Below are 22,456 nucleotides of genomic sequence, written 5' to 3'. Positions count from 1 at the left end.
CAAGGTCACACAGCAGACTTGTGGCGGGGCCAAGATTAGAACCCACAACCTGTGACCCCCAGGCCCGTGGTCTTGCCACTAGGCCATGCTGCTTCACTAGGCCATGCTACTTCTCTACTGTACTCACCCAAGCACTTAGTCCAGTGCTCTGCCCACAGTAAGCGCTCAATAAAGACGACTGAATGAATAAACGGCTGTCCAACTGGCCGCCCAGGACCAGATGAAGCGACGGGTGAGTGTGGAGGTGAGGGCAGCCCTCTGCCACTCCCTTGCCCGCCTGTCCCTGGGAAGCGGCCATCGCCCAACCCTGGTTCTATCAGGGAGGACCAGAGAGGAGGCCAAGAGCTTGCACGCTGAGAAGCAGCGTGGCTCACTGGAAAGAGCACGGGCTTTGGAGTCAGAGGTCATGGGTTCGAACCCCGGCTCTACCACTTGTCAGCTGTGTGACTTTGGGCAAGTCACTTAACTTCTCGGTGCCTCAGTTACCTCATCTGTAAAATGGGGATTAAGACCGTGAGCCCCACGTGGGACAACCTGATTCCCCTGTGTCTACCCCAGTGCTTAGAACAGTGCTCGGCACATAGTAAGCGCTTAACAAATACCAACATTATTATTATTATTATTATCACAGATCAAGAACCTTTAATCAATCAATAGTATCAGCTGTGTGACTCTGGACAAGTCACTTCACTTCTCTGTGCCTCAGTTACCTCATCCGTAAAATGGGGATGAAGACTGTGAGCCCCACGTGGGACAACCTGATTCCCCTGTGTCTACCCCAGCGCTTAGAACGGTGCTCTGCACATAGTAAGCACTTAACAAGTACCAACATTATTATTTATTGAGGGCTTAATGTGTTCAGCGGCTTCCTCCCCCCGCTCCCTCTTCCCCCGATTCTCCCTCAACCACCCTTTCCACGGTCGAGGTGCAGCAGGGGGGTGACAGAAAATGACCCTCCCCGCCTTCAAAGCCTTACTGAAGGTCCATCTCCTCCAAGAGGCCTTCCCTGACTAAGCCTTCCTTTCCTCTTCTCCCTCTCCCTTCTGCGTCACCCTGACTGGCTCCCTTCATTCATCCCCCTTCCTTGTCCCACAGCACTTTTGCCCCCCATCTGTAATTGATTTATTTATATTAGTGTCTGTCTCCCCCTCTAGACTGTAGGCTCACTTGGGCAGGGAATGTGTCTGCTTTACTGTTCCACTGTACTCTCTCAGGTGCTTAGTACAGTGTTCTACACACCGTAAGCGCTCAATAAATATGATTGAGTGACTGACTGGATTGTTTCCCTTTTATAGCGTATTGGAATTCACTTCACTTAGGCACATCTTCCAGTTCTCAAATCTAAGGCAAGGGAAATTCCTCTTCTCCACCCGACATTCGCTCACTCCCAGGAGAAGAGGGCGGGTGACTCAACCTCGATTCACCCAAGTCTCAGAGCTGCCATCCACATAAGGCGAAAAGGCAGGGAGGTCCTAAAAGGTAGCCCCAAATTTAAGACTTTTGGAAAAGTAGTAACAATTGCGTTAATCGTTTAGTACATACTATGTGCCAAGCACTGCACTAAACGCTGGAGTAGAAATACTATAAGCGGGTCAGACACAGTGTCTGTCACCCATGGTGCTCCCAGACCTAATAGGAGGGAGAACAGGTGAAGCAGTGTGGCCTAATGGATAGAGTACGGGCCTGGAAGTCAGAAGGATTCAGTTTGCAATCCCTACTAGGTCACTTGTATGCTGTTTAACCCTGGGCAAAGTTACTTAACTTCTCTGTGCCTCAGTTATCTCATCTGTTAAAACGGGGCTTAAGACCCTGAGCCCCATGTGGGACAGGAACTGTGTCCGACCTCATTAGTTTGTATCTACCCCAGGGCTTAGTACAGCACCTGTGCATAGTGAGTGCTGAGCAAATACCATTAAAAAAGGCCTGGGAGTCAGCAGGGCATGGGCTCTAATCCCGGCTCCGCCACCCGTCTGCCGTGTGAACTTGGGTAAGTCACCTCACTGCTCCGTGCCTCAGTTTCCTATCTGAAAAATGGGGATTAAAGAATGGGAACCCCATGTGTCCAAGTCGATTTGCTTGTATCCACCCCAGCGCTTAGAACAGTGCCTGGCACACAGTAAGCACTTAAATACCACAATGACTACTGTGCCTGAGTAAGGCCGGGAAGGGATGCCCACCCAATGGCCAACCCTCCCTGACCGGACCCCTTGTCGTCCGTTCGCCCCCCGCGTCACCCCGGGGGGTTCCCAGTGGCTCCGGGAGAGGCCACGGCAGTGGTCTCAGGAATCGTCCGATTTTAGAAGCTGGGGCTGTTGGACCTTTCGGACTGCGGACGGTGCGGTTGAGCAGCGAGGGGCCTAGATGCGGCTCCTTCCCCTCCAGGGTCCGTGTGATCTCAGGTACTCCAACCCGGCCCGCACACTTCGCTCCTCTAATGCCAACCTTCTCACTGTACCTCCATCTCATCTAACTTGCTGCCGACCTGCCTCTTCCCTGGAATACCCTCCCTTCTCAAATCCAACAGACGGTGACTCTCCCCACTTCGAGCATGGCCTAGTGGCAAGAGCCCGGGGCTTGGGAGTCAGAGGTCATGGGTTCTAATCCCACCTCTGCTACTTGTCTGCTGTGTGACCTTGGGAAAGTCACTTGACCTCTCTGTGCCTCAGTTACCTCATCTGTAAAATGGGGCTTGAGACTGTGAGCCCCACGTGGGACAATCCAATTACCCTGTATTCACTCCAGTGCTAAAAACGGTGCTTGGCACATAGTAAGCGCTTAAAAAAATCATCATCATTATTATTATTATCTCCTCCAAGAGGCCTTCCTGATTAAAGCTCTCCTTTCCTCTTCCTTCTGCATCGGCAGGACTTGCTCTCTCTATTCATCCCCTCTCCCAGCCCCACAGCACTTACGTCCATATCTGCAATTTATTTATTTATATTAATGTCTGTTCTCCCCGACCCTAGACTGTGAACTCACTGTGGGCAGAGAATGTGTCTGTTATATTGTACTCTCCCAGGTACTTAGCACAGTGCCTTGCACACAGTAGGCGCTCAATAAATACTGAATGAATGAATGAAAAGGTGCTGCGTCTCTGACAGCAAGAGCAGAGGCAGAAGGGGGTTGGGCTCAAAAGAAAACCAACAAAACGGGGATCCTGCGCCAGATCCAACCAGGCTGGGGTCGATCAAACTTTGCAAAGCTGGCAACCCTACTGGATGCACAGATTCCTCCATCGGATGCCTAACGCAAAACACCTTCGGCTCATGTTTGAATGTCATTCAGGAAACCGACAAAATTCCCAGAACTGGGCCTCCTTATAATAATAACATTAACTGTGGCATTTGTTAAGCATTTACTAGATGCCAGGCACTGTACTGGGGTAGCTACAAGGAAATCGGGTTGGACACGGTCCCTGTCCCACATGGGGCTCACAGTCTTAATCCCCATTTTACAGCTGAGGGAACTGAGGCCCAGAAGTGAAGTGACTTGCCCAGGGTCAGACGGCAGACACATGGGACTAGAAACCAGGTCCATCTGACTCCCAGGTCCGTGCTCTAGCCACTAGGCCACGCTGCTTCTGGACTCTGAGCTCGTCGTGGGCCGCGAATGTGTCTATCGTTCTAGCGTACTCTCCCAAGCGCTTAGTACAGTGCTCTGCACCCAGTAAGCGCTCAGTAAATACGACCGAATGCACGAATGCTTCCTTTGATCTTCCTGCCATTATCTGAGCTACTCTGTGAGCCACTGTACCCCCATCTGCTCCAGAGAGGCTCTCTCCAAGTTTCTGCCTCCAGGAGAGGGGCAGGGCGTTGATCCCGGGTGACCTTTGGAAGACTCTGGTTTTTCCCTCCATTCCCGTTTCCTCCTATCTCCCCGCCTCCGCCCCCATCCTGTTCCGCTCTCCCTTCGGGGGCTCGGCTCAGGGGCATTTTCCCTGACCTAACCCCAGGGGTTCCCGCCTTAAGTGGTCGAGCTTGCGGTCGGGAGAAGTTGGACTTCCTCTTTTCCGAGGCAGGGAGCTGCCATCTCGAAAGGCCCCCTCTCTCCTCCGTAAATCCCAGTCCCACGACCCCTCCCTGACCCCCGGAAAACAAACGGAGCCTCTGTCTTGTGCAGAGAGAGGCCGTCACCCTCCCCCTTATCATTCACGGGGAGGGTTGGAAGGCGGTCTGTCGAAACCCAAGTGCCGCCGGTCCCTTCGGCTGTTGGGGAGCACTGGTCAGTCACTCAATCAATGGTACTTTTTGAGCGCTCACTGTACGCGGAGGACCGTACCGAGCGCTTGGGAGAGTTCAACACAACAGAGTCGGTAGACACGTTCCCCGACCGCAACGAGTTTACGATCTGGGGGGCCGGAAGGGGTAATTCACAAATGGCAAACGGTCTGCCCCTGAGCGGCACAGCCCTAGGGGAGGGTAAGCTCATCGGTTCTCTTAGAGCCTCGGTACGCAAAAATTCCCAACTCAAAGATCTCATTACGGAACTCCCAGGAGCAAACATCTCCAGATGTTTTCTACTATGCCTACATCTGGCGAAAGCATGGCAGGCCAAAGAATGCTCTCATTTCCTGAAGTGGGCTAACAAAAACACACACACATACACACATTTTCTCCCTCCCTTTTTCTCTCTCTCACACAAAGACACACACCCCAAAAAAGTATGTGAACGTGGTAACCATAAACACTTTCAGCACGAGCCCTGGCCCTTCCGCCACCCCTGAATCTTCGCCGGCCTCCAACCGAGTGTACCACAGCCGATCGGGAGAAGCAGTGTTGCCTAGTGGAGTCGGAAGGACCTGGGTTCTAATCCCGGACTCTGCCACATCTGCTATGGGACCTCGGGCAAGTCGCTTCATTTCTCTGGGCCTCAGTTACCTCATCTGTAAAAGGGGGGTAGAGCCTGTGAGCCCCACATGGGACGGGGATCGTGTCCAACCGGATTACCTTGTTTCTACCCCAGCACATGGTACAGTCCCTGGCACGTAACACGTTGTGGGCCGGGAATGTCACTGCTCATAGTGGTACTGTACTATTCCAAGCTCTTAGTACAGTGCTCTGCACACAGTAGGCACTTAATAAATATGACTGAATGAACGAACAAATACCATAAAAAAAATTCACCTCACTATAAACAAGATAAGGATTTCCCACTCAGGAAATCCAATAAGATTCAGGGCTCCCTTTAAATGATTCGTAAAAGTCCACTGTGGGCAGGGAACGTATCTGTACTCTCCCAAGTATTTAGAACAATGCTCTGCACTAAGTAAGCAATCAATAAATGCCCTTAATGATGACTGATCTGTCCTACCTTCTCCATCGCCTATGCATTTGGCCGTGTAACCTTTAAATCCTTTGATATTCACCACAGTCCCACAGCATTTATGTTCTGTTATGGGCAGGGGATGCGTCTGTTTATTGTTCGATTGTACTCTCCCCAGTGCTTAGTACAGTGCTCTGCACACGGAAAGCGCTCAATAAACACGACTGAGTGAATCGCCTTATACTCTATACTTCCCCTATTCCTCATCTGTTTTAACGTCTGTCTCCACCTGTAGATGATAAGCTTCTTGTGGGCAGGGACCGTGTCCATCACCTCTACTGCAAGTGTTCTCTCCCAAGTGCTTACTATGGTGTTTGGCACCCAACAGGTGCTCAATAAATACCACAGATCGATTGACCGCCGAAAGGAATTTAAAAACCCGGGTGCTTCGCCCACACCACGCTCTTCCAGCTCCATCTCGGACCCTAGCGGAGCTTACGTTTTTCCAGAGTTCCGAATCGGGAGTAGGGTCAGGTCTCTCCGGAGGATTTCTTTTGGAGCAGCAAAGCGACGGAGAAGGGAAACTCCTCTCACCGCCGTAGGAAAGGCTACTCATTTGAGGGCGGGATCGCTGCGAGCTCCGGCCCCGGCTCCAAACACTCGCTCTCCCTTTAAAAGTCACCACGTCCTCTAACAGAGCCTTCATTGTCGCAGAAACACAGCCCGTTTGGCGATTCCACCCAAATCCCGGGAGGTTGCCAAGGACCTCAGGCTGCGGGCAATTCTGAGTGGCTCCTCTCTCCCCGCTCTGAATGGGAAAACTGGTGCACCGTGAATGAAGATCTGCTCCCGGCTACCATTTGCCGGGCAGCAAAATAATAATAACTCTGGTATTGGTTAAGCGCTTACTACGTGCCGGGCACCGTACTAGGTGCGGGGTAGATACAAGGCAATTGGATTGGACACGTAGGGTTCACCGTCTTCATCCCCATTTTCACGGGGAACTGAGGGACGGAGAAGTGAAGTGACCTTGCCCAAGGTCACACAGCAGACAGGTGAAGCCGGGATTTGAACCCAGGTCCTTCTGACTCTCGGGCCCCTGCTCTACCCACTAGGCCTCGCTTTGTTCCTGAGAGAGAACAACACAGAGAGAGGATCCACAGGTCCACCCAGTCGGGGTAAATTTAAGCTGCAGTGACAGGGTGAAGTTCCCCCCTGAAATTCTCTCTCCAAGCAAGAGCAGGAGGCTACGCTCCCCTTAGGCTTCCCGAATCCCTTGGGGTGGGCTGGATCCCGGCACCTGTAGGCAGTAAGAGGCTTACTGAATTCCTCTTTTACAACCCTCAAATCAAAGCAATCCAGGCAATCCCTGGCATATTTGGCTTTTAAAAAAGGGCTTTTCCCCAAAAGAGGACAGATTCCTGCTTCCTGATCCTATCAGAGGTCAGAACAATGAGCCCACGATTTCAGCCATTTCCCGCGCCACAGTCGGAGGTCAGGAATCATCCAATTCCACAGGCGGCGGCCAGAGTAATAAGAATAATAATGGTATTGTCTAAGTGCTTACTATGTGCCAGGCACTGTACTAAGCGCTGGAATGGATACAAGCAAATCAGGTTGGACACAGTCCCTGTCCCATGTTCATTCATTCAAACGTATTTAATGAGGGCTTACTGTGTGCAGAGCACTGTACTAAGCGCATGGAAAGTACAATTCGGCAACAGATAGAGACGATCCCTGCCCAACAACGGGCTCGCAGTTCAGAAGCCCCATGACCCACGGGGGGCTCATAGGCTCAATCCCCATTTTCCAGATGAGGTAATAAGCACAGAGAAGTGAAGCGACTTTCCCAAGGTCACACAGCAGACAAGTGGCGGAGCCGGGATTAGAACCCACGACCTCCGACTCCCAAGCCTGGGCTCTTTCCACATGGACAGAGTCCCTGTCCTCCATGGGACTTGCAATAATCCCCGTTTTACAGATGAGGCATAAGTGAGGCCCATGGAAGTGAAGTGACTTGCCCAAGGTCACAAACGCACGAATGGCAGAGCAAGGATTAGAACCCAGGTCCGTCTGATTCCCAGGCCTGTGCTCTCTCCTTGAGCGCCTGCTGTGGCAGAGCACTGTGCTGAGCGTTCACTGTGTGCAGAGCATTTTAATAATGTTGGTATTTGTTAAGCGCTTACTATGTGCAGAGCACTGTTCTAAGCACTGGGGTAGACACAGGGGAATCAGGTTGTCCCACGTGAGGCTCACAATCTTCATCCCCATTTTACAGATGAGGTAACTGAGGCACAGAGAAGTGAAGTGACTTGCCCAGAGTCACACAGCTGACAAGTGGCAGAGCCGGCATTCGAACCCATGACCTCTGACTCCAAAGCCCGTGCTTTTTCCACTGAGCCACACTACTTTACTGGATGTCTGCTGTGAGCAGAGCACTGTACTACATTCAGAGCCCTGAAGATCGTGCTAGGGAACCAGTAATACAGTGCTCTGCACACAGTGAGCGCTTAAGAAGTAGCACTGAATGGAATGAATACTTCTACTATTAATAATTGTATTGTATCGGTCCCGTAATAGGAGTGTAGTACATCCTTAACCATCTCACATATAGTAGACGCTTAACAGATACCACAATGATCATCTCACAATGGATACTGTGAGGACGCCCATTTCCGGTTCACCACCTCAAACAAAGGAAGCGCTTAACAAGTACCACAATTATTGTAATCTCACAACGGTTATTGTGAGGAGGCCCTCTCCCGGTGCTCCCTCACCAACAGGGCAAGACCCCCGGCCCAGCAGCGCGGCTTAGTGGAAAGAGCATGGGCTTGGGAGCCGGAAGGTCACGGGTTCTAATCCCCCCTCCACCCCTTGTCAGCTGTGTGACTTTGGGCAAATCACTTCACCGCTCTGTGCCTCAGTTCCCTCATCTGGAAAATGGGGGTGAAGACTGTGAGCCCCACGTGGGACAACCTGGTTACCTTGTATCCATCCCAGTGCTTAGAACAGTGCTTGGCACATAGTAAGCGCTTAATACATTATTATTATTATTATAGCTTTGAATAGTGCTCCAATGCTTAGATCAGTGATTGAAACATAGTCAGAACTTCACAAATACCAAAATAAATAAATGAATAAATAGTGTAGCACATGCCCTGAAGGAGCTGACAGGGTAACACGGGCAGGGAATGTGTCTGCTTATTGTTGAATTGCACTCTCCCAGATGCTTAGTACAGTGCTCTGCACACAGTAGGCGCTCAATAAATACGATTAAATGAATGAATGAGCTGCTCTAGCCCTGATGTCCTCCACTTGTGTAGAGAAGTAGCATGGTGTAGTGGAGAGAACACAGGCCTGGGAGCCTGAAGGTCATGGGTTCTAATCCCAGCTCTGACACATCCGTTCTGTGACCTTGGGCAAGTCACTACACTTCTCTGGGCCTCAGTTCCCTCATCTGCAAAATGGGGATGGGGACTGTGAGTCCCAGGTGGGACAACCCGATCACCTTGTATCTATCCCAGGGCTTAGAACAGTTGCTTGCCACATAGTAAGCGCTTAACAAATACCATCACTATTACCTAAGCCGGCCATAATAGGGCAGCCGGCAGCCTCCGAGCGAGGACCAGAACAGGGACGGGCTCCTCTCCTCGGATCTTCGTTCCAACATTCCTTCCCCACCCCGCCGGCACTGCCAAGGCGGGTGACTCAGTGGCTGTACTATACAGAGGGCCGCCGCCTTCCGTTACCTCAGCCTTGGTGATTCTTTCTGTGTGCTTCCCGGCGAAAAACCGGGGCCCTTTTGATCATTTTGAGTGGCGGAGTTGGAATTAGAACCCGGGTCCTTCTGGCTCCAGGGCCTTCGCTCTGTCCTCTAGGCCACAGTCTTTGGATCCAGTCAATCGAAGGACCGATTCAATCCCACGGCGAGCAGGCCCGTCACTCGCAGGAAAGCGGCGGGGCCTCGGGGAAAGAGCACGGACCTGGGTTCTAATCGCGACTCCGCCGCTCGTCTGTTGTGGGACCTTGGGAGAGTCACTTCACTTCTCTAGGTCTCGGTCTCCTCACCTGTGAAATGGGAGTTCAGTACCTGTCCTTCTTCCACCTTAGACTGTGGGCTCCAGGTGGGCCACAGGCTGAGTTACCTCGTCATGGGCAGGTAATGTGTCTGTTTTACTGCTATATTGTACTCTCCCAATCGCTCAGTACAGTGCTCTGCACATAGTAAGTGCTCAATAAATACGACTGACTTACCGATTGTACGGTATCTACCCCAGGGCTTAGTACATTATGTGGCCTATCGTAAGGCTTAACAAACACCACCGCTATGATTATTATCAGTTGCAAACCTCCAAGCTACTGTTGGATGGGCAGGGACGGCCTGGGTGGCGTGACGGTGTAATTCCGATGACCCTGCTCAAAAAACCAGCCAGCGGGTTCCCACTAGAACGGGGAACGGGGGAAGCTATCAAAGGCCCCGGCTGCTTCTCTTCTCAAATGCTAAGTTGAGGCGATTTCCCAGCCCTTCCCTCCACTCAAAATCCTTCTCCATCCTCCCTCGGACCCGAGGAAAAATAGAAATTGGGTGGGAATAGCAAGATGGGAAAAATGTCTCGGACCCGATCTGATCTGTACAGGGAGGCGAGGCGGCGGTTAGCAGATGATTCATTCTGCTCCAGAGGTGAGCAGAATTTATAATAATAATAATGTTGGTATTTGTTAAGCGCTTACTATGTGCCGAGCACTGTTCTAAGCGCTGGGGGAGATACAGGGTAATCAGGTTGTCCCACGTGAGGCTCACAGCTAATCCCCATTTTACAGATGAGGTCACTGAGGCCCAGAGAAGTTAAGTGACTTGCCCAAAATCACACAGCTGACAAGTGGCAGAGCCGGGATTCGAACTCATGACCTCTGACTCCCAAGCCCGTGCTCTTTCCACTGAGCCACGTTGCTTCTCAATTTATGTATATTGATATCTGCCCCCCTCTCTAGACTTTGAGCAGGGAATGTGTCCGCTTACCGTTGTATTGGACAAGGAGGCAATGGTAAACCACTTTTGTATTTTGACCAAGAAAACTCTCTGGATCCACCACCAGAACGATTGCAGATGGAGAGCGGGGCGTTCTGGGAGAGACGCGTCCGGGGCGTCGCTCTGGGTCGGACACGACTCGACGGCACAAGACAAGATTCTCCCGAGCCCTTAGCGCAGTGCTCCGCGGGCGGTAAATGCTCAATAAATAAGACTGAACGAATGAATCTCGTTTCAAACATAATGTTCTTTAAAAAGCCACCTCCCTTCCACGCTGCAGCCCTGGGGGTCACCCCGGGTTTTTTCTCGAGCGCCAGCTCCCGGACGGACGGACGCGGACCCAAAAATCCGGGTGGTCCCACCCGCAGCCCAGAAAAGGAGAAGGCAGCCAGGAAGCCCTCCCTGACTGTGCCCTCCTCTCCTCCCACTCCCTTCTGCGCCGCTTTTACTTGCTCCTTCGTTCATCCTCCCTCCCATCCCCATAGCACATAGGTATAGCTCTGGATACACCTGTCATTTATTCTGTCATTTATTCACTCGGTTATCTATATTCATGTCTGCTCCCCCTTTCATTTATTCAATTGCATTTATTGAGCGCTTCCTGTGTGCAGAGCACTGTACTAAGCGCTTGGAAAGGACAATTCGGCAACAAAAAGGGACAATCCCTACCCAAAAACAGGCTCAGTCTAGAAGGGAGGAGACAGACATCAAAACGAAACAAGTAGACAGGCCTCCCTCTAGACTGTGAGCTTGTTGTGGGCAGGGAATGTGTCTGTTGTGACATTGTACTCCTGCACACAGTAAACTCTCAATACAGAGAAGCAGCGTGGTTTAGTGGCACGAGTCCGGCCTCGGGCGTCAGAGGACATGGGTTCTAATCCCGGCTCCGCCACGTCTCCTGCGTGACCCCGGGCAAACCACTTCACTTCTCCGTGCCTCAGTTGCCTCATCCGTAAAATGGGGATTAAGACCGTGAGCCCCACGTGGGTCAACCTGATCCCCTTGTACCTCCCCCCAGCGCTTAGAAAAGTGCTTGGCAAAATGGGGATTCAGACTCTGAGCCCCATGTGGGACAGGGATCGGGTCCAACCTGATTAACCTGCACCTACCCCAGCAGTCAGCAGGTGAATTGTATTTACTGAGCACTTACTGTGTGCAGAGCACCGTACTACGCACTTGGGAGAGTACAATGTAACAATAAAGAGACACATTAAGACACATTAACACAGTAAGCACTTAACAAGCACCACAGTTATTACTTTCCCAAACAGGGAATATAGCGCTCTGCACAGAGTAAGCGCTCAATAAATACCACTGAGCCAGGGTGGCTTCCCACCCCTGCCCCTCGCTCTGGCTTTTCCCGTTTCTCTCCTGAACCCAGGACTGCTTAAACAGCTGGGCAAAAAGTTGCCCATGGCCCACTAGCCTCTGGCCCCACCATCAACTCCGTCCTCCGCTGAGCCACCGGACTAGGGCGTTTTGATCCCAGACATTCCCGTTTGCAGCTGGTCATCCCACATCTGATCCTGATTCGGCCAAGGATGCCTTCCGATATTTTCATCTTAAGTGCTCAGTCTCTTCCCAGCTTCAGTCAACCGATTCATCAAACCAGGGGTGTTTACTGAGCGCTTCCTATGTGCAGAGCACTGTACTAAGCCCTTGGGAGACTACGATATACAGAGTCGGGAGACGCATTTCCTGCTCTCAAGGAGCTGACAGTCTAGAAGGGGAGACAGACATTAGAAGCAGCCTGGCGTGGTGGATAGAGCTCGGGCCCGTGAGTCAAAAGGTGGTGGGTTCTAATTACGGCTCTGCTGCGTGACCTTGGGCAAGCCACTTCACTTCTCCGGGCCGCAGTTCCCTCGTCTGTAAAATGGAGATTGAGACGCTGATCCCCGTGTGGAGCAGGGACTGTGTCCACCCCGATTTGCTTGTAACCACCCCAGCGCTTAGTACGGTGCCTGGCATACAGTGAGCGCTGAACGAATACCAAAACTATTATTACATTAAAATCGATTGCAACTGGGAGAAAACCACAGAGCGTCTGGCCCTGAGAGGCTCTCTGGAGGATCCTCTAAGTTCTTTCATAACTCTGTGGCTGGTTTTCTGATTTGGGGTGAAAAGCAGCTCTGAATCCTCTTTCTCAGCACCGTGGGGGAACGAACACATGAACGATTCTTCCTGAAGGGGATGGTGGGATTTAGGGAGCAGTTTAATCAGAGAGAGACCTGCCCAAGGCAAATAAATGGGTGGGGAAAAAGATATCTGCGGCTTATGAGAAGGGGTGAGTGAGCAAGCGAACTGCAGAATCTAGAATCGATCGATCGTATTTATTGAAACCTTGCCACGTGCAGAGCACTGTACTAAGCACTTGGGAGAGGGCCTCGAAGAGAGTTGGCAGACACGTCCCTGCCCACAATGAGCTTACAGTCTAGGCGGGGAGATAGACGTTAAAATCGACTGCAGCTGGAAGAAAACAGTAGCTCATCTGTGACTAGGAGGCTCTCAGGGGAATCCTCACAGTTTTTTTTTTTTATAACTCTGTGGCTGGTTTTCTGTTTCTGTGCGAAAAGCAGCTCTAACACCGTCCTCTCAGCACGGGGGCGAGGAGGGGGAAACCGACACAAGAAGGACTCCTCCTGCAAACGACGGTGGGATTTAGGCCGCCGTTTGATTGGAAAGAGACCTGCCCAAGGCAAATAAATGGGTGGGGGAAAAAGATATCTGCGGCTCATTCATCTATCGCATTTACTGGGCGCTTACGGTATGCAGAGCACTGTGATAAGCGGCTGGGAAAGTACAACAGTGAACAGTGGCGGTGACACTGAGAAGCAGCGCGGCTCAATGGAAAGAGCACGGGTTTGGGTTCTAATCCCGACTCCACTTTGAGCAAGTCACTTCACTTCTCTGGGCCTCAGTTCTCTCATCTGGAAAATGGGGATTAAGACTGTGAGCCCCGCGTGGGACAACCTGATGACCCTGTATCCCCCCCGGCGCTTAGAATAGTGCTTGGCACATAATAAGCGTTTAACAAATACCATCATTATTATTATTATTATTCCCTGCCTTACAACGACCTTACAGTCTAGGGAGGGGGGTGACAGACATCAATACAGAGGGAAGTGAGCAAGTCAACTGTAGAACCTGGAATCAATCAAGCAGACGTATTTGTTGAGCGCTTACTATAAATAAAATAAATGGCAGTATTTGTTAAGCGCTTACTATGTGCAAAGCAGTGTTCTAAGCGCTGGGGGATACAAGGTGATCGGGTTGTCCCACATGGGGCTCACAGTTTTTAATTCCCATTTTACAGATGAGGTTACTGAGGCACAGAGAAGCTAAGTGACTTGCCCAAAGTCACACAGCTGGCAAGTGGCGGAGCCGGGATGTGCAGAGCACTGTAGGCTATGGGAGAATACAACATAACAGAGGTGGCTAACACATACCTTGCCCACAAGGAGCTTACTAGTTTCTCTGTGCTGCCTAAAGATGGATAAAGAGGTTGGCTGCTTTTTTCCAAGTTCACTTCAGTTCCTACTTGGACTGCTGGGGATATCACCAACCCAATGGTTGCCTCTCAGTGTAATGTGAAAATATTTTCAATCGTATTTATTGCGGACTTATTGTGTGAGGAGCACTGTACTACGCACTTGGGAGCATACAGAACAAGAGAGTTGGTAGACACGTTCCTTGACCGCATCGAGCTTACTGTGTAGAGAGGGAGACGGACATTAATACAGACAAATAAATTCTAGCTATGTCCATCAGTGCTGTGGAGCATTAATAATAATAATAATGGTGGGGTTTGTTAAGTGCTTACTATGTGCCAAGCACTGTTCTAAGCACTGAGGGGGATACAAGGGGATCAGGTTGTCCTACGTGGGGCTCAGTCTTAATCCCTATTTTACAGATGAGGGAACTGAGGCATAAGGAAGTGAAGTGACTTGCCCAAAGTCACACAGCTGACAAATGGCGGAGCCGGGATCAGAACCCACGATCTCTGACTCCCAAGCCTGGGCCCTTTCCACTGAGCCACGCTCCTTCAACACTGAAGCTTCAACATCATACCACATATTACATATTTACGTCCATAATACAATATTTATTATTCTATTTTATTAATGATGTGGATATATCTATTATTCAATTTATATCGATGCTATTGATGCCTGTCTCCCTGTTTTGATGTCCGTCTCCCCCCGTCGAGACCGTGAGCCCGTTGTTGGGTAGGGATTGTCTCTGTTGCCGAGCTGTACTTTCCAAGCGCTTAGTACAGCGCTCTGCACACAGTGAGCGATCAATAAATACGATTAAACGAATACCACCCGAGCTCACGCCAGTCCGTCTCTCGGGGTTTTCCGCGATCCTCGACTCCCGCGGATAATCAAACCCTACTTACCTCTGCCTGAAAGGGGTAGAGGCGTAGGATGAATGAACACAGTCCCCTGAGGAGCTCTTTTGTAATATGACCACAGAAGTTTAAATATCCCCCCAGGGTGGTAATCCCTGCTAGCATAAAACAAACAAGCTCGAGTCTGACTGGGAGGAAAGCCGGGCAGCTAGAGAATGGATACGGCCAAGGCCCAACTTTCTGAAAACACGTACTCTTAAAAGTAAGCTTCTTAGAAAATATCCCAAACTGATATTGATCGGGCAAGGGGCCATCGACAGGAGCGGCGGCCAAGGGGCCATCGACAGGAGCGGCGGCCAAGGGGCCATCGACAGGAGCAGCGGCCAAGGGCTCTGTGCTAAGCACTATGAGATAAATATTATCCTTGAACGTGAGGATTAAATCAGCCATCCGCGACATCTAGGCTTCAAGCGGTAAGAGCCGTTCAAATCGAAACGCTCGGCTGCGGTGCCCGCGCTGGCGGAACAGCAATCCGTGGCGACCCTACGATTCGGCCCCAAGTACTCCCCTAAAGAGAGGCATTTGGGGAAAGTGAAAATAAGGGTGTAGGAAAGAAAAGGCAGTCTGACTCAGAGGGTGTTTTAACAGCCCTTTAATAGTAATAATGTTGGTATTTGTTAAGCGCTTACTACGTGCAGAGCACTGTTCTGGGGGAGATACAGGGTCATCAGGTTGTCCCACGTGAGGCTCGCGGTTAATCCCCATTTTACAGACGAGGTAACTGAGGCACAGAGAAGTGAAGTGACTTGCCCACAGTCACACAGCTGACAAGGGGCAGAGCCGGGAGTCGATCCCATGACCTCTGACTCCCAAGCCTGGGCTCTTTTTACTGAGCCACGCTGCTTTAGAGTTCATATTTTCTGATCGTCACCGATACTGACTAGAACCTTACTATGTGCACAGCACTGTACTGAGTGCTCAGAGTTGAAGGAGGGAGGGGCGGAGATGGGGACCGGAGGTGTATCGAAACAGAGGGGGACCGAATCATGGGAAGACTGAGTTAAAGCAGCAGAGGAGGCCAGATCGCTGCACCCACAGATAAGGAATGGGGACATTATCCCAAATAATAATAATGTTGGTATTTGTTAAGCGCTTACTATGTGCCGAGCACCGTTCTAAGCGCTGGGGTAGACACAGGGGAATCAGGTTGTCCCACGTGGGGCTCGCAGGCTTCATCCCCATTTTACAGATGAGGGAACTGAGGTACCGAGAAGTGAAGTGACTTGCCCACAGTCACACAGCTGACAAGTGGCCGAGCCGGGATTCGAACCCATGACCTCTGACTCCAAAGCCCGCGCTCTTTCCACTGAGCCACGCTGCTTCTGAAAAAGCCAAGCTGCTCTTTGGGCTCAAATCGCCTTTATAAGCGGGTCTCTCTGGGTCAAAGACTGAAATGATAATATCATTATCATTAATAACAATAATAATAATGTTGGTATTCGTTAAGCGCTTACTATGTGCCAAGCACTGTTTTAAGCCCTGGGGTAGATACAAGGTAAACAGGTTGCCCCATGTGGGGCTCACAGCCTTCATCCCCATTTTACAGATGAGCTAACAGAGAAGTTAAGTGACTCGCCCAAAGTCACACAGCTGCAGAGCCGGGATTAGAATCCACGCCTTCTGACTCCCAAGCCCGGGCTCTTTCCACTAAGCCACACTGCTTCTCCCTCGGATAGGTGAGGCCTTCTGTTTGAACCTCACGATATCCCCGTGAGCTGGAGGCGGACATTACTCTCCCCATTATACGGAAGGAGCAACTGAGATCCAGAGAGGCCAGGTGACTCGCCCAAGGTCACGCAGCAGTCAAGGAGTAGAACCCAGGCCTCCTGATTCCCATCTGATGATGCTGAACTGGCAAGGGCAAAGGGCCGTATTAGGGAAAACACTGACCACATCAAAAAAAGAAAAGGACTTCTCATCAACTTGAATCCCCTAAGGTCCTGGCGTACAGAAAAGGACATTTGCAAAGGAACAGTTTAATTTTACGAAGACAGTATGCAGATGCTTAACACTGCAGAGACCACTTTAACTAATCCGTAGAGAAAACACGCTAACGGGAAAAAGAGGATTTAATCTCAAGGCCAATAGAGCAAGCAATCCTTCACCGCATCACGTCACAGTTAAAGGATCTCGGTTTCAGATCTGTTCCAGCCACGTACCGACCCGCGACTGGCTCGAAAGCCATGATACATTATCGGGGAATAAGAACGCTTAAGTCTCCATGTACCGAGCAGCCGGCGGCACATATTTCAACTTAAATCGAATTTCAGGGAAAGCGAGCGGCACGTGATATTCTGCCTCTGCCGAGCCCTTCCGGGGACGGACAACTGAAAAACGTGGTCTGCCCCGAGCAGGGAGATGTAATTCTAATGAGGGGATGCGGGGAGGGGGGACATTAAACGCCTCCCGCTACCGAAAAACAAACACGAAGGTAAAAGTGAGTAATTCACCCAGATTGAACCTCACTTCTAGACTGAGGTTCATTCATTCGATCCTATCTATGATGAAGATGGTATTTGTTGAGCGCTTACTATGTGCAAAGCACTGTTCTAAGCGCTGGGGGGGGGGATCCAAGGTGATCAGGTTGTCCCACGGGGGCTCACAGTCTTAATCCCCATTTTCCAGCTGAGGTAACTGAGGCCCGGAGAAGTGACTTGCCCGCGGTCACACAGCTGGCAAGGGGCGGAGCCGGGATTAGAACAAACGCCGTGGTTAGCATATTACTGCCCGATCTGGGGGCGAATCCAGCTTTGCCCCAGCCTGTCCTGCCCCGCAGAGGGTCTGGGTCTTGGCCCCCAAGCCAGGCGGGGCCGGAGACCCCCGTTGGGGCCGGCACCGGGGCGACTCCGACCCCGGGCTCAACGGGCCCCGCCGGACCCAACGACCACCGCTCCACCCTACTCCTCCTCGACCCCCTCGGCCGCCTTCGACCCTGTGGACCGCCCCCTTCTCCCGGAAAAGTTATCCAACCTCGGCTTCACGGGTTCTGTCCTCTCCTGGTCCTCCTCCCGTCTCTCTGGCCGTTCAGTCTCCTTCGCGGGCTCCTCCTCCGCCTCCCACCCCCTGACTGGGAGGGTCCCTCGAGGGTGGGTCTTGGCCCCCTCCTATTCTCCTCCTACACTCACTCTCTTGGAGAACTCAATCGCTCCCCCGGCTTCGACTATCATCTCTACGCAGATGACCCCCAAATCTACGTCTCCTCTCTCCTTCCCTCCAGGCTCGTCTCTCCTCCGGACTTCGGGACGTGTCCACCTGGACGTCGGCCCGCCACCTAAAACTGACCGCGTCCAAGACCGAGCTCCTCATCTTCCCTCCCCAACCCCGTCCTCTCCCCGACTTCCCCGTCACCGCGGACGGCCCGACCGTCCTTCCCGTCTCCCGGGCCCGCGACCTCCTCGGTGTCATCCCCGACTCGGCTCTCCCATTCGCCCCACACACCCGATCCGTCACCCGAGCCTGCCGGTCTCACCTTCACGACACCTCCCTTTTCTCTCCATCCGAACCGCTTCCCCGCTAGCACGATCACGCATCCTGGATGACCCCGCATCAGCCTCCTCTCTGATCTCCCTTCCTCCCGTCTCTCCCGGCTCCGGTCCGGTCCTCATCCCGCTGCCCGGCTCGTCTCTCTACAGAAACGCCCTGGGCGCGTCACCCCGCTCCTCAAAAATCTCCGGTGGTGGCCCATCCACCTTCGTATCAAACAAAAACTCCTCAAATCCGGCAGACGACGACCGTCCCCCCCTTCAAAGCCTTCCCGAAGGCCCGTCTCCTCCAGGAGGCCTTCCCAGACTGAGCCCCGCTTTTCGTCACCTCCCGCCCCCTTCTTGGTCACCCTGACCGGCTCCCTCTCCTCTTCCCCCCCCACCCTTGCCCCGCTGCCCTTATGTAAATCTCTCTCATTTGATTTATTTCTATCGACGTCTGTTTAGACTCCGAGATCCTCGTAGGCAGCGACGGTCGCTCCTTATTGCTGTACTGTACTTTCCCAAGCACTTAGTAATAATGTTGGCATTCGTTAAGCGCTCACTCTGTGCCGAGCCCCGTTCTAAGCGCTGGGGGAGATCCAGGGTCATCGGCTTGTCCCACTTGAGGTAATCCCCATTTTCCAGATGAGGGAACTGAGGCACAGAGAAGTGACTCGCCCACAGTCGCACGGCTGCCAGGTGGCGGAGCCGGGAGTCGAACCCATGACCTCCGACTCCGAAGCCCAGGCTCTTTCCACTGAGCCACGCTGCTCCGCACGCAGTAAGCGCTTAATAAATCCGACCGAATGCACCAGACCCCCGCCGGTCCCCGGATCTAATAATAATAATAATGTTGGTATTTGTCAAGTGCTTACTATGTGCCGAGCACTGTTCTAAGAGCTGGGGTAGACACAGGGGAATCGGGTTGTCCCACGTGGGGCTCACAGTCTTCATCCCCATTTTACAGATGAGGGAACTGAGGCCCCGAGAAGTGAAGTGACTCGCCCAAAGTCACACAGCTGACAAGTGGCCGGGTCGGGATTCGAACCCATGGCCTCCGACTCCAAAGCCCGTGCTCTTTCCACTGAGCCACGCTGCCTCTCACATAATGTTGGTATTTGTTAAGCGCTTCCTATGTGCAGAGCACCGTTCTAAGCGCTGGGGGTAGACACAGGGGAATCAGGTTGTCCCACGTGAGGCTCACAGTCTTCATCCCCATTTTCCAGATGAGGGAACTGAGGCACCGAGAAGTGAAGTGACTTGCCCACAGTCACCCAGCTGACAAGTGGCCGAGCTGGGATTCGAACTCATGACCTCTGACTCCAAAGCCACGCTGGATCTCCACCGTAGGGGTGGAGGCAGACTCGGAGAGGGCTCAGAGATTCCCAGAGACACACGGAGAAGGGGTTGGAGAGGCCTAGGAAGAGACACAGAGGCCAGGGAGACCAGGCAGAGACACACAGAGACGGCTTAGTACAGTGCTCTGCACACAGTAAGCGCTCAATAAATACTATTGAATGAATCGAATGGCACAGAGAATCCGAGGCAGAGACACGCAGAGACAGAAAGGCCGGAGATGCCACTGGGGGCAGGGAGCGTGTCTCTTTAATGCTGTATCGTCCTCTCCCGAGCGCTTAGTACAGTGCTCTCCCCTCAGTAAGTGCTCAATAAATACGACTGAATGGCTGGAGACCAAGGCGGAGGCACACAGAGAAGGGGAGCAGCGTGGCTCAGGGGAAAGAGCCCGGGCTTAGGAGTCAGAGGTCATGGGTTCTAATCCCGGCTCCGCCACCTGTCAGCTGGGTGACTTCAGGCAAGTCGCTTCACTTCTCGGGGCCTCAGTTCCCTCATCCGGAAAATGGGGATGGAGACTGTGAACCCCATGTGGGGCCACCTGATGAAACCCTCCCCCAGCGTTTAGAACAGTGCTCGGCACATAGTAAGCGCTTAACAGATCCCAACATCGTTAAAGAGCCCGGGCTCGGGAGTCAGAGGTCATGGGTGCGAATCCCAGCTCGGTCGCTTGTCAGCTGTGGGACTGTGGGCGAGTCACTTCACCTCTCGGTGCCTCGGTGACCTCATCCGTAAAATGGGGATGAAGACTGTGGGCCCCACGTGGGACAACCCGATTGCCCCGTGTCTACCCCAGCGCTTAGAACAGTGCTCGGCACATAGTAAGCGCTGAACGAATACCAACATTATTATTATTATTATTATAATACCGAGGCAGAGACAAGGGGAGGGTTCAGGGATACCGAGCAGGAGAGACACACAGAGTGGACAGAGATAGTCATTCATTCATTGAATTAATTCATTCAATCGTATGTACTGAGCGCCTACTGTGTGCACAGCACTGCATTAAGCGCTTGGAAAGTACAATAGTCATTCAATCGTATTTCTTGAGCACTCACTGGGTGCAGAGCACTGTACTAAGCGCTTGGGAAAGGACATTAGTCATGGAATCGTATTTCTTGAGCGCCTACTGTGTGCAGACCACTGTACTAGGCGCTTGGGAAAGTACAACTGCCATTCCATCGTACTTCTTGAGCTCTTACTGTGTGCAGAGCACTGCACTAAGCGCTGGGGAAAGTACAACAGTCTTTCGATCGTATTTCTTGAGCGCTTACCGTGGGCAGGCCGTCGCACTGAGCGCTCAGAAAGCACAAGAGTCATTCAGGGCTATTGTTTGAGCGCCTGCCGTGCGCAAAGTGCTGTGCTAAGCGCTGGGGAAAGTCCACCGGCCCTTCGATCGTATCTGTTGAGCCCTTACTGGGTGCAGAGCGTCGCACTGAGCGCTCAGAAAGCACAAGAGTCATTCAGGGCTATTGTGTGAGCGCCTGCCGTGCGCAAAGTGCTGTGCTAAGCGCTGGGGAAAGTCCACCGGCCCTTCGATCGTATCTGTTGAGCCCTTACTGGGTGCAGCGCGTCGCACTGAGCGCTCAGAAAATACGACAGTCATTCGGTGCTACTGCTTGAGCGCCTGCCGCGCGCAGAGCGCCGTGCTAAGCGCTGGGGAAAGCAGAGCGGCGGCGGAGACGGAAAGGGCCGGGCCCAAGGCGGGAGGGCCGGAGGGCGCCGGGGGCAGGCGCTTGGCAGGCGGTGAGCGCCCCGCCAGGAGCTTGCTAAAATTCAGGAAGGACGTTAGTGCGGTCGCGGCGAGCGAGCGGCACGTCGGGCACAGCCGGGGCTGCCCTACCTGGGCTTCGGGCCCGACGAAGACACCCCCAGCATCTTCGCCAGCGCCAGCGGCGGCACCAGGACCAGGAGCACCAGGACCAGGACCAGGAGCAGGGGCAGGAGCGGCAGCAGGAGCGGCAGCGGCAGGAGGAAGCGTCGGGCCGGGGGCCGGAGGAGATGGCGGGCTCGGGGAAGCCCCGCCCACCCCGCAGGGAGAAGCCCCGCCCCCGGGAGACAAGCCCCGCCCCCACCCGAGGCCCCGCCCCCAGAGCGAAGCCCCGTCCAATCGAAGCCCCGTTCCAATGAGAAGCCCCGCCAATCCCATAGAAGCCCCGCCCCCGGGAGACAAGCCCCGCCCACACCCGAAGCCCCGCCCCCAGCGAAGCCACGCCCACCCATATAAGCCCCGACCATACCGGGCCCGGGGAAGCCCCGCCCACCCCGCAGGGAGAAGCCCCGCCCCCGGGAGACGAGCCCCGCCCCCACCCGAGGCCCCGCCCCCAGAGCGAAGCCCCGTCCAATCGAAGCCCCGTTGCAATGAGAAGCCCCGCCCACCCACAGAAGCCCCGCCCCCGGGAGACACGCCCCGCCCCCACCCGAGGCCCCGCCCCCAGAGCGAGGCCCGTCCAATCAAAGCCCCGCCCCCGAACGACGCCCCGCCCACACCCGAAGCCCCGCCCCCAGAACGAAGCCCCGTCCAATCGAAGCCCCGTTCCAATGAGAAGCCCCGCCAATCCCATAGAAGCCCCGCCCCCGGGAGACAAGCCCCGCCCACACCCGAGGCCCGCCCCCAGGGGAGAAGCCCCGCCCATACCGGGGCCCGGGGAAGCCCCGCCCACCCCGCAGGGAGAAGCCCCGCCCCCGGGAGACAAGCCCCGCCCCCACCCGAGGCCCCGCCCCCAGAGCGAAGCCTCGTCCAATCGAAACCCCGTTCCAATGAGAAGCCCCGCCAATCCCATAGAAGCCCCGCCCTCAGAACGAAGCCCCGTCCAATCGAAGCCCCGTTCCAATGAGAAGCCCCGCCAATCCCATAGAAGCCCCGCCCTCAGAACGAAGCCCCGTCCAATCGAAGCCCCGTTCCAATGAGAAGCCCCGCCAATCCCATAGAAGCCC

General features: G+C 53.3%; 1 protein-coding gene across 1 annotated transcript in view; it reads right to left on the bottom strand.

The window, feature by feature from the left end:
* LIMS1 (LIM zinc finger domain containing 1) overlaps positions 1 to 21,447 on the bottom strand; it is a 189,864-nt gene extending 168,417 nt beyond the window's left edge. The window contains exon 1 of the mRNA XM_029057964.1: positions 21,363 to 21,447. Within this exon, the coding sequence (XP_028913797.1) occupies positions 21,363 to 21,397 (35 nt within the window). The 5' untranslated portion in view covers positions 21,398 to 21,447. The remainder of the gene's footprint in view (positions 1 to 21,362) is intronic.
* Positions 21,448 to 22,456: the final 1,009 nt, after the last annotated feature.

Source organism: Ornithorhynchus anatinus, chromosome 2, assembly GCF_004115215.2.
Source record: "Ornithorhynchus anatinus isolate Pmale09 chromosome 2, mOrnAna1.pri.v4, whole genome shotgun sequence".
Taxonomy (NCBI): Eukaryota; Metazoa; Chordata; class Mammalia; order Monotremata; family Ornithorhynchidae; genus Ornithorhynchus; species Ornithorhynchus anatinus.
This window is presented reverse-complemented; position numbering and strand designations above follow the sequence as displayed.